At 47.3% G+C, this 15,990-nt stretch overlaps 1 protein-coding gene across 47 annotated transcripts in view; it reads left to right on the top strand.

Moving 5' to 3' along the window:
* Positions 1–4,310, top strand: part of CLASP1 (cytoplasmic linker associated protein 1) — a 167,814-nt gene extending 163,504 nt beyond the window's left edge. For all 47 annotated transcript variants that reach the window (XM_086897376.1, XM_086897399.1, XM_086897365.1 and 44 more), the window contains 2 exons: positions 2,134–2,250; positions 3,984–4,310. In XM_086897376.1, the coding sequence (XP_086753502.1) occupies positions 2,134–2,250; positions 3,984–4,070 (204 nt within the window). In that variant the 3' untranslated portion in view covers positions 4,071–4,310. The remainder of the gene's footprint in view (positions 1–2,133; positions 2,251–3,983) is intronic.
* The last annotated feature ends 11,680 nt before the right edge of the window (positions 4,311–15,990 follow it).

The following is a 15,990-nucleotide window of genomic DNA, read 5'->3' as shown; positions in this document are numbered from 1 at the left end:
ATTAATTTATGATATGCCCCTAAGGGAGAATGATGGATCCTCTGGGGCCAGATTTTGGTAAACGAAACCATTTAATTTTTGGTAAAATAATTTTTTTTATATAAAGTTTTTGATCCCTTTAGGGTTAAGGAAAGGAAAACTCAGGTTCTTGTGTGTATGTTCCACAACTGAATGCCTTTTTCTGACTCCTAAATAAGCCAGTTGCAGCCATGTAATAAATTTGAGGGTAGGAGTTAACCACATTTTATACTGTCTCTATACATCTTGTAGTCTTTAATTTCCCTTTAATTCTGCTGAGCTGTTCTGTGCTTTGATGGTACTTTGCACTTGAATTTTAATCCCAGCAGGCAGGTTTCTCCTTTTCTCTTTTCTCTCTGAAATTAAGACAAAACTACTTGCTGACTTCATTCAGCCTCTTTCATAACCCTCTCAGGCTGCGTGGGGAGCGGTGTTTTTGCCAGTGCTAAGGTTTGGTTGTACACTGTGGATTTAACTTTGAGCACTGGCCATAGAAATGTTGTCTTCTGGTCCCCTCCACAAGCAGCTGGCAGTGCTGGGATGGGGCTGCAAACAAGAAGGAAATATGTGAAGTAGCAGTGAGGGAGGAGAGAAAATGTGTGTGTTTACTGGGGAGAGACTGTGACAGGAACAGATCAGTCAGAGTGCAAGGGATAGAAGTGTTTGGGTGGGTAAGACTTCCATGGAGAACTGGGATAAAGAGGCCTTCTCATTGTGAGCATAAAATGTTGGAAGGACAAGAGCAAAGTCAGAAATTCCCCTTATGCATCCTGGCATTCATCCCAACTTTGTAGTGTCAGCTCTTGCAATTCTTAAATCTCAGCTTCTGGGAATTGGACAATTCTGTATTCATCTAAACTTTTGTTGTAAAATGGTTTTAGCCATCATTGTTGGAGACAACAATCTGAACAGCGAAGCTTTGATGCACTGGAAAAGTCTGAGAGCAGCATGCCTTTAAAAAGGCAGTTTGATTTGTCTTCTTCAATTACTTTAAATGGTTCTTGTTTCAGACCCTAGTTTGTCCGAGATATTTGCTTACCGTAGAAACTCAGTGATCAAAGGAATTTACTCCTTACATTTGAGAAGTATTTTGGGATCCTGTCTGAAGGACTGTGTGTGGAGAGCAACCTTTGTGCTTGTTTACCACACAAACCTTGAGTTTACCTCACTGAGGGCCCTGGCAGAGTGGTGAGGAGGAAAGCAGTGTCAGCAGCAGCAGTGTGAGCACAAGTGTGCAGCTCAACAGCCTGGAGCATGCTCTCCATGGACAGATGGGGACTCCATGGAAGAACAGGGCTTGGAGAGGGTTGTGGTGCTTGCCCTGGTGCTGATGAGGAGGCTCAGCCTTTTCTTCCCCTTGATGCTCAATAGCTTGGTGTTTCTCTGAGCTCACTGAGGTCTCCTGCTTTCCTAGCTCAGTGCTTTGTGGGATTGCACAAGATCACTTTGGGCTATACTTCGGCCCTGCAGCTGGAACAGCTCCAGCTGTGCTGCATCCCTCTTCTGGCTTTCCCGGCAGAGGTCACCCTGCATCCGAAGGAGCAGCATCCCACAGGCTGAAGTGATGTCTGCCTTTCTCTTGGGGTGGGATGGCTGCTGAGTGATCTCTGCCTGAGTTTGGGACTGGTGTCCATAGCTGCTGAGTGACCTGGTGGCTAGTTTGAGCTCTGCCCAAGTTGCCAGAGATCCTGGCAGAGATGTGCAGGGATCTTTCACATGTTTTTTCCTGTGGTTTTCCTACTTGATAGGTAAGCTGCCCTCCAGAGTGTTCTGACTGTTCAGGATAGTTCACGGTCATCTGAACTGGACACAGAAGTGTGTGTGGAGTCCCGAGCTCGTGTTAGGAAACCTGTGTTGTTACCTAATGCTATAAATAACTAGATATTAATAACTTAGAACATGTCAGAAATAATAACAGAAGGAGCAGATAGGGTGATTGCATTCTCTTTCTCTTTGAGTACTCAGGTTACAAACTATTATGTTAAGCGGAGGTTTTTTTTATTGATCTCTTAGGTCAGCCACATTTGCAAAATGTACATCAGCACTGTAGTATATTGCTCAGGAAGGGTGTTGGGGAGTGCTGTTTATCTTCTGACCTTTTCCTCTCATTTCCAGGGTTATGATAACACAGAGAGCAGTGTCCGGAAAGCCAGTGTATTTTGCCTAGTGGCTATTTATTCAGTAATTGGAGAAGAACTGAAACCTCATCTCGCACAACTCACAGGAAGCAAGGTACAAGAGTAATGTGTCTCTGGTGTTTTGGTAGTACAGGCCATTCTGCTGGCTGTTACTAGCAGCAGGACCAGTGGCTTCACTGTAGCTCTGGGTCAAGTTCCCCGAACTCTATTAAATCCTGTCTCACCCTGACAAATGCCACTGGAGCAGCACCACTTGTGCTCAGCAGTGTGAGCATTTGAAATCCCACTTGGAAAATTTTAATGGTGTTCGGAGATTGGTTTCATGATACATTTGATCTTGTGAAACTGCAGGCTGCCTCTGAGCAGGTTCTTCTCCAGCCATGTTTGCCTTGCTCCTTTGGTATTACATCCAGAGGTGATGTGCAGTGAGCTGGATCAGCTGGCTGCTCTGGCTGAAAACCAGATCTGCAATACAAATTAAATAGCTTTTAGTCTGTTCTGTGGCCACACAGACATCCTCGTGCAGAGAGTGATGGGAATGCATGGGGATGGTGGGAGAGCAGATCCTGTCAGCAGCAAGTTGTGATTAGGGCTGGTAGAAATGCAGGTAAACCTTCACTCAACTGCGGGGCACATGTGTCCCTTTCCTTCTGGGACAACAGCAAGCTCAAATGACCCTTCAAAGGACTTTATACCCTGAAGTCAGACTAGCTGCAAAACCCAAATTCTGACCTGATGCTGCAAGTGAAACCAAGCCCTTAATTCAATTCCATCCTTCAGACAAGAATTTTATGTTGGTGTTTGCTTTTCAGAGCAGCTCAACAAGCCACCACAAGATTTTTTTCTGCTGTTTTAAGTGTTCATACCCAAGATTTCTATGCAATTTTAAGATGAATTCTGCATTTTTTGTTTCTGAAACAGGTCTGTGCACATGAATAGCTACTTAGGTCAGAGGGCTTAATTCTGTCATTTTGAAGTCATAGTTTCTTTAATGGGTAAGGAAGTGTGGTATAGGCCAAAACAATCTGAGACTAAAGACACTTGGGTTTTATTTCTGTCTTGTCACTAGACAAATTACAGTCGTGCCTCCAAATTGCTCTGCAAAGAGACAGCTATGTGTGCTGAGGTTTGCCCCTTTATATTTGGGATGTTAGGAAGTCCCCCTATAAAATATTATAGAGGCTTTATTATCCCAGTATCCTCAGTGCCACAAGCATACTCCACATCACTAACTATAAACATGTAAGTAATTCTTCTGGGTTTATGCAGACTGCCTGCCTGTTAAATGTAAACATGAGTCATTATGGGATCTGGAGTTAAGGCAAGGAGGAAAAAGAAAACAAATCCATGCAAGGGAAGTATATAGTCATAACAACTGCAGTTGCACTAGATGTACCATGTTAGTGAAGATATATTGTCATTGAAAAAGAACATTTTATAAAGCAGGGAAAGTTCAGGGTGTTCAGGAAGTTTCTTAGGAGGGAGACCCATGGCTCTTGGATCACCAGTGTGCCTGCAGCCCTACTGACCTCTGTGGGAAGCCTGCTTGACCTGACCTGGCTGCAGGATTGAGGTCTGTGAACTGATGGCTGCTGAAGTGAAATGCAAGAGGCTTTTCTAAATCCCATTAAGTCTGTCTGTAACTCCAGTGGGACTGGGCATGGCCTCTTGTCTCTGTTCTGAAATATGGTCAGTTATCTTGCTTTCCTTCAGAGTGCCCAGTGTGAGCTCGCCACAGAATGCAAGTTTTTACATTGGCAGTCAACTTTTCCCCACCTGTTTTTTTCTGGCATCTTCTCCTGATGTTTCTTTCTTTCTTTCTTTCAGATGAAGCTACTAAACTTGTATATAAAGAGGGCACAGACCACCAACAGCAACAGCAGCTCCTCTTCAGATGTTTCAACGCACAGTTAATGGAGATCTGTGGACATATGTGTAGACTTAGAAGCAATCAACGGTGCCTCTCAGAGACCTTTCTGCTACTCTTCACTGGCGCGCTCCATCAGCTTAAGGAGGCCTTGCAGATATTTATTGCAATCAGTATTTTAGTCCCTTAAAGCTTTTATGTAGAATCTTACTGGTATTGAATGTAAAGGAAGCAAGGTCTGTGTCGCAGTCTTCATTAAAAGTGAACATCAGAAAGCCATACTTAAACATATTTGTATAGCCTGCTGAAATCTCAGAAATATGTTTAGGTTAGCATTCTAACTCCAAGTCCAAGATCCTGGACACATGTAAAAGTCAAACAAATCTTGTTGGTTTAGTTCATACCCAGTTTTGGTTTCTGTGTGCTAGTTACCTGCTCTCTCCCCCCACCCATTCTGGCTGGGTCCTTCTCTTCTTTCAAGTCTTGTGTTCCTGTTTTGTACTCCCTGTTACAGCTTGCCTAACTTGCAGGGCCCTCCATGGGGAGATCTTTGCAGGTGTGGCTGTGATTCCAGCCTCAGATGCTTTAATACTGAGAGATACCAAGTGAGTAATGAAAACGTAGGTTCTTTTTAAACATCTGAGTTTTGTACATAGTTCTGACAGACCCTGATTGGGCTGATCTCTCTGTAACTGCTCTCCAGCCAGCTGTGCTGTGCATAACAGCTGGACTCGTGCTCTCTTCATTGGCTTTGTAAATACTTCTCCCCTCTCAACCCATTTGGCTCTTTCATAAGTTCAAAAGACTCTCTAGGTTACCTTTTACTTCCCAGAGGGAACCCGAGACCCAGTTCTGGGACTGAGGTCTGCAGGTAGGGTGGTGGGGTTAGGTGGGTGGGGTTGGGTTGTGCTCTGAGTGTGTCAGTGAGTGGGCAGTGGGAGCTGGTAGAGCTGTACCTCAGTGCCAGCTGTTTTCCTTGAAATCTGTAGCATCAAAGGGCTGATCTACTGCTCTGACTGACCCACTGATGCTGGATGGCTTTGTCCCCACAACTCCTTTGCACTTTCAGCAAAATGTACATCCCAGAGGACAGAAAGGGTGTCTGAATCTGAACAGAAATACCACGTGGAAGTGCTTCTGAGCCAGCTGGGACAGTGCTGGTTGCCTGCCACAGCCCGTCCTGTTCCTGAAGATCCTGCAGTGCTGTTAACTCCCTTTAGAAAGCTCCTTTGTGGCCATCTCCATGCACAGGTTTGCTGAGTGCTCTGCATTTCAGAAGAGTGGGGGTCCCTCACTGGGCACTGCTGGCAGCCAGGGTGGTGTGGGTGAGGGTGCAGCAGGAAAAATCCTTTTGCAGCCTAATGACTCAGACCAGGTCAGAGGCAAACCAGCAGCAATCAAATACCCTGTGGCACTGCCCTTCCCTGAACAGAGACCCTTCTGTTTGCAAAGGGGGAGCTCCCCCTGGCTCTGCCTGTAACCAGGGAAGGTAGGAAGTTGCTAATTTAAGTGCTGTGTTTGGCCCTGGGCTGGATCCTGGCTGATGGGCATGCCCACCCCAAAACTGCCATGGATCACAGCTGGAGTTTTGCCCCCAGTGCCACACAAGGGTGGTGGGCCTTGGGCCTGCAGCTTGTGGCTGCAGCTGTGGTGATGCATGGGCATTCCCTGGCTGCACTCAGTGCCCTGGAGTCTCTCCAGCTTCCTCCATCACCCCTTTAGGGAGCTGAAGGGACACATGGGCAACATACTGAGAACATGAGACTCCATTACTGCAGCAAGGGAGGGTAAAGCCCCTTCCATCATTATCCCTGTGTGTTTCAGCCCCATCCCTGAGGAACTAAGCTGGGAGCTGACACTTGGTGCCAGCTTTTCTCCCAGTCCTTGTCTCAGGAGGGATTGGGGCTAGTGGAGGACTGTGTGGCACTGGGCTGCAAAGTTTGCTGGTCCCTTTCCCTGCTCACCTGAGAGCAGGGGAGGCGACCTGCTCCTGGTACATACATGTGCAGGCTTTTGCTGGCTGCAGGACTAGTTCCCTCATCTTTCCCAACCAGTAATGCTATGGCAGGAGAAACCATGTGCTTTCCTGGGGTGTGGATTCCCCCAGGGTCTTTATGCAGGCTCAGAAAAGCCATCCTCACTTAAAGGGGGGATTGGCTGCTCCATGGTTCGTGTCTGCCTTTCCGTGGACCATTTATTTTTCACATCTTTCTGTATGCTTGTTAGAATGCTCTTTTTCGATTTTTTTGAATGCTTCAAATTTTATTTTAACACAAATTTATTTTTCCTTTTGAGGAAATACTTAGTTGACTTGTTGGCAGCAGTTAAGCTGTCTTGTTTGAATTTTTATTAGCGGGCTAGGGGGTTTTTGGGGTGTTTTTTTGTTTTGTTTTTTTAATTGTGCTCTTAACCGCTTAGTATTTATGCCTCTCTTTCTCCCCATCTCAGCTCAGCATCTTCTGTTCCAGTTCTGGGGTTCAAAAGGTCAGCATAGCTGGCCAGGTGGTGTTAGTCCCTCCCAGCTCTGATGGAGCTTGGTCTATCATCATTTGCTATTTGTTGGTCTTGATTTTTTTTTCTTTCCATTGAATGGCACACTGTAGCAAATCTCCAGGAATTGAATTCCTTCTCAAATGTTTTTATATGTTTTATAAAATCCTGTTGGTATGCACTGAGAGTGAACACACTGTAATGTCCCTGACACCTCAGTCGGGGTCAAAGCTCGTCCTTGAAAAGGCGCCTGCGGCCAGCCCGCGCTTCCCGAGGCCACTGGCACGGCCGGGGCTGCAAAGGGTAGACTCAGGCCTTACTTCCTGAATCAGATTCAGTTCTGTTTGTCAACAGATGCTCATTAATGTGCTACTTAATTCCATTGCGTGAGTCGAGGACTGTCCATCCTTTGAGTACTCTAGGATATGTTCTACCTGTACACAGTAGGAGCATTCTGCTTAGGTATTTATGAATCATTGCGGATAATGTACATAGTTAGGGTTGTTTAGTATGTTGAACATGACCCAGTTTTGGTTTTTTTTGTGTTTCCTTTGAAGTACTCAAAGGGCTAGCTCTGAATGTCACCTCTCTGATCTCCAGTTTTAAATTCAACAAGCTGTACAATCATCTTGTTCTCTCTTCAGCAAGCATAAAGGTCTCTCTGGCTACAAATCACAGTGTCCACGCACGCTTGCAGAGGAAGGTCTGCATGCTGCAGTGCCTCACTGCTCTGGTGAAGCTTGTGTTCACCTTCTCCTGGCAGTAGCCACCTACTGCAGCTGCCTTTTTTTTTTTCTTGCTGCCCATTATTGCAGGGCTTCAATTTTTCGTACCTTTAAAAAAAAAAAAAAAAAAAAAAAAAAAGAGGGACAAAAAAAAAAAGAAAGGAAAAAAAAAAGAAAAACAAGTGTATTTTCTTTGTCCACCATGCTTTAAAAATCTGAATGGGAGAAAACTCTCAGCAGACGGCAGCTCTTAGCTGCAAGGTTGCCGAAATCTCAGATGTGGATGTTTTTTCTGCCATTGGCTGCACCAGTGCTCCGTGGGCATGGGCAAGTCCCAGCTCCATCTGCCCCACAGGTCTACGTACTGTAGTTCTCATGTAGTTCAGAAATACCGAGGCATGTGGCTTTCTTAAGGTACACTATGTGTGCTTGCCTGGATTACAATACAATACGAGACTGTCTTTTTAACTGCTTATTACTAGCTTACCAATAACCTGTATAAGTAATGTAACTTGCATCTTTGTCATCAGGACTTTTTCTCCCCACCCCTTTATTTATCAAGCATAATATTACATATTAAGGGACAGAAAAATAGACCTTTGTAGTACACAGCAGGACATTGCTAACAATGTTTTAAATGGGAAGTAAAAAAAGCTCTGAAAAATGCCAGCCATGAGAAATGACTTTGTTGGCACCGTGTTCATGCGCATGTATTTTTTTCTATTTTTTCCGCTTTTGTCATGTTACATCCATATCTGTATTTATATCTTATTTGTTTCACTTTTGAGTGTATCATGGCAATTGTACAGATGTTTTTTGTTAACATTTACGTGATAGAATTTGCTAAAAAAAAAAAATTAAAATAAAACCTTTTGAGTTTGCCCTAGAATAAGTGGAAGTTGGGTTTCTTCTTGGGGGAGGAACATCAAAGTAATTCACTGTCCAATACAGCTCCTTACTCCAACCTGTGCTTGTAAAATATTTGGTCTTACTTGATAAAATTGTGTTTGAAAGCTGATGGTCATGCAAAGTCATGTAACTGAAGGAGAAAGGTCTTCAAAGATAACCTGTCTTCTGAGGCATGTTGAGGGAATTACAGAGGTTTTGAAATACATGGCTGTAGAAATTTGGGTGATGAAGCATTTGGGGAAGTGAAGTGTACAAGAGGTTCGGATTTTGTAGGGGAGGCTTTTGGTGTGAATATTCCTAGATAGAAGAATATATGGAGAGTATCACAGAGAATGAACTCCAGCGCTGACACTTCATTGTCACCAAGCCCTGCCCCACGTCAGCCCTTCTGCACTGAGATTCAGGTGCTGGGAGCAAGAGATAGTGATGGCTCTCCCTGCTGCATATCTTGCCTCTGTGGTGACAGGGTCTTTTTTGTCTCTGCTGTGTGTCAGAACAGTAGGAGGGAAGGTCCATGCCCAGTGGCCCTTGCTTCTTCCCTTTCTGTGTGGTTATGCAGGGAGAAAATTAGAGGGGCTGAATCCCAGCTAGAACTTAATCTGGCTACTGCTGTAAAAGACAATAAGCAATTAACAGCCAGAGGGAGAATCCCTGTCCTTTATTGGATGCATGGGAAACATAGTGACAAAGGGTGAGGGAAAGGCTGAGGTGCTTAATGCATGAAGCAGCTCCTCCTGAGTGCCATCACAAGGCTTGTACAGGACAGTCAGGGGACCAGACCCAGACACTGTTGGTTTGTGAAAGGCAGGTCCTGTTTGACTGACCTGATCTCCTGTGACAAAGTGACCCACTGAGTGGAAGAGAGGAGTGCTGTGGATATTTTCTACCTGGACTTCAGCGAAGCTTTTTGACACCATTTTCCACAGCACCTCCTGGGGGAACTGGCTGCTCATGGCTTGGGCAGGTGTGCTCAGACAACTGCTGTACAACTGTCTGGATGGCCAGGCCCAGAGTGGTGGTGAGTGGAATCAAATCCAGTTGGCAGCCGGTCACCAGTGGTGTTCCTCAGGACTCTGTGTCTTGTTTTATGTCTTTTTATGTCTTTATCAATGATCTGGGTGAAGGGATCAAATGTACCCTCAGTCAGTTTAGAGACAATGCCAGGTTGGGCAGGAGTGTTGCTGCTGGATGGCAGAAAGGCTTTGCAGATGGATCTGGACAGGACAATTGTGTGAGGTTCAATAAGGTGAAATGTCAAATCCTGCCCTTGGATTACAAAACCCCAGATAGTGCCACAGGCTGGGGCAGAGTGGCTGGAAAGGTGCCCAGCAGAAAAGAACCCAGGGTGACTGAACATGGGCCAGCTGTGCCCAGGTGCCCAAGGAGGCCAGTGGCACCTGGCCTGGATCAGCAGCAGTGTGGCCAGCAGGAGCAGGGCAGTGATTGTCCCTCGGTGCTGGGCACTGGTGAGGCTGCACCTCAAATGCTGTGTTTTGGGCCCCTTCCTGCAGGAAGGACATTGAGGTGCTGGAGTGTGTCCAGAGAAGGGAAACGGAGCTGTGGAAGGGTGTGGAGCATAAATACTACAAGGAGTGGCTGAGTGAGCTGGGGGTGCTTACTTTGGAGAAAAAGGCTCAGGGGACAGCTTATAGCTCTCTACAACCAGATGAAAGAGGCTGTAGAGAGGTGTTCTCCCAAGTAACAATTTATAGGAAAGGGGTCTCAGGTTTCACCAGGGGAGGTTTACATTAGATACTAAGAAAAAAAAACATAGAAAGTGTTGTAAGGCATTGAAACATGCTGTCCAGGGAAGTGGCTGAGTCACAGTGTGTAGAGGTATTTAAAAGATATAGATGTGTCACTTATGGACATGGTTTCACGGTGGACTTGCCAGTGCTGGGTTAACAGCTGGGCTTGGTGACATTAGGGGTCTTTTCCAACCTAAACAATTCTATGGATTTTGATGTGTTCTTTGGGATGAGACAGCAAGCAGCACAGACGTTGAAGACAGTTTGTTTATTGAACCACCTGAAAGTATCTGTCCCTTGTATCCCCTTTGTGGTTAAGTCCCTTGTCCTCAGCCACGTGACTGCTTCACAGATGGAGAATGAGGAATGGCTGTAATCCTTGGTTTAGAAGGTTTTGCTGAGCTCACCCCTATGGAGGAGGACTGGAGTTGCTGCCAGCCATTAAAGGTAGGTAGCAGATCCCTGGTAAGTGTGAAGACTTGCTGGAAGCACTTAAAGCCCATTCTCAATTCATTTCCTTGTCCTGAAGAGTCTGAACTGCTGCTTCTTCTTCCCTTTGCATTCCCCCTAAAATGATTTTGTGACCCCTTCACTCCCAATAAGGGATGTGCCAAGGAGTGACTCGGGATATTATCAACAGCATTGCACTCCTGGACCAGGTAGATGTCTTATCTCAATTTTCTGCACTTAAAGAATAAGATGTTTTGGTTTAAACCCCCTGAGAAAGTGCAGCTCGGTTGATCAGTGGTAACTTAAATAAATCCACTGCTTCTGATTGTGCAACCCAACCTCTTACTTGTGCAACCCTCATTTACCTTCTCTGAGTAAATATCACACACGCTTCTCTTCCTTTCACCAACCCAACACATTTTTCCTGCTTTGCCTTTTCATACACTTCCATGAAGTATGGAAAGGACCCACCTCAGCAACCACACTCTAGCCCTGTAAGGATCCTCTGGGAAGAGGCTCAGGGCAGAAATGGGTGTAACACTGATCACAGGGAGGGGAGGGCAGACCATAAACTTCTCTGGGGGGGAAAAAAGCCCTGCAAAGCTTTAGAGAAGCTGCTGGGGCAGCAGGGGCATGGCAGTCAACCCAAGCATGAGACTGGGATGTGGGGGTGTCTCAGAGATTGGATGGTTGTGTGCTTGTATAGGTCCAGAGAAGGGCCATCTCTCATTGTGACCCCCAGTCATGGATCCATCTGTGGATGACACGGGGTTACAGCCAGGAAAATGGGCTGGAGAAGGCGCTCAGCATCAGGGTCAGCACTCGAGTGCCTGACTGAGCATGGATTTCCTCTGCCAGGAGGATGGGAGGGCAGTGACACCCACTACAGCCATGGTGCCCCTGGACCACCGCAGCACAGGAGATGCTCAGAGGTTTCAGGTTCTCCCTGGGGATCTGACTGCAGCCAAAGTCTTGGGAAATATCGGCCTGTTAATCCCAAGGCCATTACACAGCATTGCTCTGTTCTCCATGCTGCTTTGTCATGCATGTACTGAAACAGGCCCAGCAAAGCCACCACTTTGCAAAACCCAGCGCACGGGATGATGCTCATGGGGTTCAAGCCACTGAGGGGCCCGGGGTCACAGGGCTGTGCAGAGACAGTGCTGGACACAAGGGAAAGGCAGGAGCTTGTTTGGGAGCGGAGGAGAGCGGGAGCAGCAGAGGAGGGGACGGTGAAGGCAGTGTAAACCAGACCGAGCTAACGCCAGGCTGGGGGGATTACAGGGTGCCAGGGAAGCTGCTCACAAACACATCGGGGACAAAGCAGCCCTCCAGAGCTGAGGGGTAATGAGTAATTAATGAAGAGAGGGATGAAATTCATAATGACTCAAAAATGTCCAAGATAATGAAGTCCTTTTCTTTAAATCCACCTTTAACAAGAAAGCTAAGGGAAAGGATTTAGATCAATTAAGAAGTGAAGAAAGGCAATATTGTAAAAATAGCTATTGACACAAGCAAGTGGGGGAACAGCTGGAAAGTCTTGCCATGGCAGTGTATAAAACAACCGTGTATGGCACAAAGACACCCATAAGTGACAGCAGATAGAGTAACAGCCGAGAGGGAGCTGCAGGATACATTTAACAAATCACTGCAAATGCGGCAGGGGGCTGGTAAGTGTCTGAGCTCCGGGGAGACGGTGCCGAGGAGCAGCAGGGAGCAGGGTCACAGTGCACTCCGGTGGGATGCAGCAGCCCTGTGAGCTTCACCAACCACTCCGGGCAAGGGATACCCAGTGGCCTTCAAAGGGATGGCCCCATTACCTTCAAACTTACCAAAGCCCAGGGAAACATTGGAATTGCCCCTAAAACCTGTTCATTACTTCCCTCTTAGAGGAAATAGTTTTGTCTCTCTCTGTCTGACATGCAGCAGGATACTTGGGATATTCTTTTCCTTGTCCTGGTCACCCGACTTCTGAACAACCATAACCCCACCTCTGTCCTCACTGCCTTGCTGAGGAATAACCCCTGTAAGCTCCACTGTGCCTGGATCTGTCTTCTGCTCCCCCTACAGATGCCCTGGTGCAGGGTCCTGCTTCCCCTGAGCCAAAATGCTCCCTCATGGTACAGGCTCAGCATCTCTGGGTGGGTTGGTGCTTGGGACCAGAAGGGTTAAACAGATGGTCCTGTCACAGGGGCAGTTTCTTGACTGTCTATAAATAGGAGCTGGGTTTCTAATCTGCTTGCCACTTGTTTCCACTGCCTGCCAGTTTTTTCCTGCTTTTTCCTGCAAGGAGGTGCCTGCAACTGCCACAGTTTGCAGCCCTGCAGACACTGCTGGGAGAGGAAGAGGAGCAGCCGAGTCCTGCCTGATGAGACTCATGTGTCAGTCCCACTCCAACTCATCCTTGGTAACACACACACACACACAAAAAAAAAAAACCACAAAAAACAACAACAAAAAAACCCAAAACCAAAACAAACAAACAAAAAAACCACCCAAAAAAAGGAGAGAATCCAAGCCCTGGTCTGTCCTGAGAGTCCCCAGTCCAATTTAACTCCCTGCCTTGCCCCTCCAGAGCTGCCTCAGAGCCATCCCCTTTTGGGACAGGTGAAGCCCTGGTTCAAAGTACTGCAAGCTGATGTGGAAGACCTGGCTCAGCTCCATGGGTGAAAAATCCCTCTTGGTGGAGAAGGAGCAGGGAGTGGGGGCTGACAGCATTTTTGGTCTCTTTGCAAGTCTCCAGTCTGCTGGCTACCCCTAAGCCTGCATCCCCTGCCCTATCTCCTCCATCTCTCCAACAACGAGAACAACTGCATCCCTGCTGAGCCACAGGCTGTAAATCCTTGTGAGGACTTGCTGGAAGAAGGGACTGGGATTTGCAGAGAAGGTCTGTGAAGAAAAGCTGGCTCCCCACTGCGGTGGGGAAGACATGGGCAGGTTGGAGAGAGGCCAGAGATTAGTGAGGACATCATGACTCCCAGCAACCTGGGTTGGATAACAGGCAACAGAAAGGGGCTCAGGGAGACATGAGAGCAGCACTCAAATATGCAAGAGGCAAATACACAGGGGGGTTAATCTCTCATCTGGATAGAGAAAGACATTTTGGGTTTAGCAAGAAAAATTTAGATGGGGAAAATGTAACAGTCAGAGTAACAAAGTTAACTTGTTTCCAGGCCTAGTTTTGCAGGGGATGATGTGATCAAGCATGTGAAGAACAGAATCCTTCTGTTGTTTTGACCTGTTGCATGTCAGTCCACTTAAACCTGAAAACTCAGCTTGGACAAGCTTCTCTGTTGATGGACAAGAAACAGACTGGAGGAGAATTGGCAAAAAAAGTGGAGCAGTTCATTGCATTTCTCCTCCTGAACAGTGTCCATGCCACTTCAGGTGCATGTCCCAGGGGCCTTTCCCTGTGTGCCCACCTCGAGCTTCATTGCTGCCGACAGACGGACGCTTTCCAAGGCTGCTGACTCACTGAAATGGAAATGTCCTCCCAAAAAATGCTGAGTTTGATAAAATTGCTAAGGGATCCTGCTGGCTTCCCTGGCAGCTTGGCTCTGTGCCCTGCATTTGGAGTAGCTGCTGGGAGGGAGGTTAGTCTTGGCAGCCAAAGAAATGTGATGCTCAGAGCTCCCAGGGTGAGGGCTCTGCTGAGGCTCTGGACAGGCTGTGCCAAGCCAGGGCACCCTGGTGGCATCTTCAGCCTCATGTCCCCCAGCACTCTGCCCCTGCTGCTTCTTGGGCCATGGGGTGTCCTCCATGGAACATATCTGGTTTCAAACACCAAACTAATCTTTTATCCTCAAACATTTTGTACCCTACCTGCACCCCAGCACCTCTTGCCCTAGGAGGATGGAGAACACTCGCCCAGAATGACAGTGGTAGTAATTGAGTCTCTGTCTTGCAAAAGACCAGCTCTTCAGGCCAACAATAAGAAATAAATGGAGGTGGCATTTGCCTTGTAGAGCCAACCAAGGTAAACAGAAAGCTCCAGCTGCTTTTGCATTCTATTGATGATGGAGAAGAACCTCCATTCTGACCCAGCTTGGCTCCTAGCAGCATCAGCCTGAGCTGTGCTCATCTGTGCCCTCACAGGCTCCCCAAAGGTGGGGTTGAAGGCTTGGCCACTCTCTTCCTCACTCAGCTGTGCCCCCTTAGCACTGTCATGGGTGCTCCCCATGAAGCCCATAAAGGGCTCCTTTTGCTGTTCATCTCTTCCCGCCAGTTCTTGTTGCAGCTCCCTGTTTTATACCTGGCTGCAGATGGTCCCTGCTAAAGCACCATGGTGGGATCTGTCTCTGAAAGTTTAATGCAGCTTTTAAGAAGTCCCTGGAGGTTTTCCTTTCCAATGAGCTTCTTCATCATGCTGGTAAGCCAAACCTGCTCCTGTCAGCCGGGGGCTGAGAGCCAGAAGGTGATAACCTTAACCTCTGCTGCTGAGAAGAGCCTGTGCCCTACCCTCAGCTACTCCTGGTCAGCAATAGGCGACAGATCCAGGGTTTCCTCTGGGACAAACCCTTGCTAGTGGAAGGTGGAGACAGGACAGCCCTTTTTCTTCTGAGCTAGAGGCTGAAATCCAGCCTGCTCAAAATTATGCTTGGAGCAACTGGATTTCACACTGGGAGTGTTGCAAAGGGAACCTTGAAAGAATCTCAGCTTAATCTGTGATACCTCTGCAGCCAGGGCAGAGGGCCTTGGCTCTCCAGGATGTGCCCTGGGAGCCATCGGGGTTGCTGTGGGGAAGGGGTGAAAGCTTCACTGGAACAGACTTCAAAAAGCCAGATCCCTGCGAGTTGTCTGCCATGGGAGCATGGGAGCCTCGCATCCTTCTGGGACATGTCTGCAGCTTGGAGCATTCCCTGGAGGGCAGTGCTCCTAGGATGTCCTAGGCATGTCCTCTCAGTAGCATTTTTCCCTGCAGTCATTACCAGTATGTGTATTCACACTCTGTTTTGGCTTTTGGCTGTCCCCATGTTTTGGGCAAGTGCTAAACATTAACTTAGACTTGTACTTAATAACTTGGTGGTGTGTTTGGAGCTCAGGCAGAGGGAGGGGACACCCTCAACCCCCTTCTCCTGGCCTTGCCAGGGGACTCAGTGTGTCACTGAGTGCACACCATCATTCACTGAGCACACACCTATGCTTGACTGACAGCATAGTCAGGTATCCGCCACGTCTTGATTTCATCCACCAAAAATCTTTGATTTCCATGATTATCACAACTAGGAGGACCCTACTGATTTGAAAGCAGAGTGAATAACCTTCTCAGCAGAAATCGAAGCCCTGGAGGGGACCGGTATGTTCAGGAATGGCATTAACAACTAATCCCCTCTAATCCAAGATGACATCCTTATCACATGAGGGCATAAAATGTAATTAGACTTATATAGTGCTATCTCCAGAGCACTAAGCAAATATTAACTAATCCATCTTCCCAGTGCTCCTGTGGCGACAGCCCAGTTGCCCTGGCTGTGCAGGTGGGGACACAGAGGCATGGGATGGTGCACTAACAGGGTCCCTTCCAGGGGAAGGCCTTGCAAACTGTGCATCCAGAAAAAAACTAAGCAAAGCAATTTACAGTCACTGGGAAATCTTCTGGGGACATGGTCACATCTTCCTTCAAGCCTCCTGTTATCAAGGGGATG

This window comes from Cyanistes caeruleus, chromosome 7 (assembly GCF_971803275.1).
Source record: "Cyanistes caeruleus chromosome 7, bCyaCae1.hap1.1, whole genome shotgun sequence".
In the NCBI taxonomy this organism is placed as follows: Eukaryota; Metazoa; Chordata; class Aves; order Passeriformes; family Paridae; genus Cyanistes; species Cyanistes caeruleus.
The sequence above is the reverse complement of the archived record's forward strand: the minus strand, read 5'-3'. Positions and strand labels throughout refer to the sequence as shown.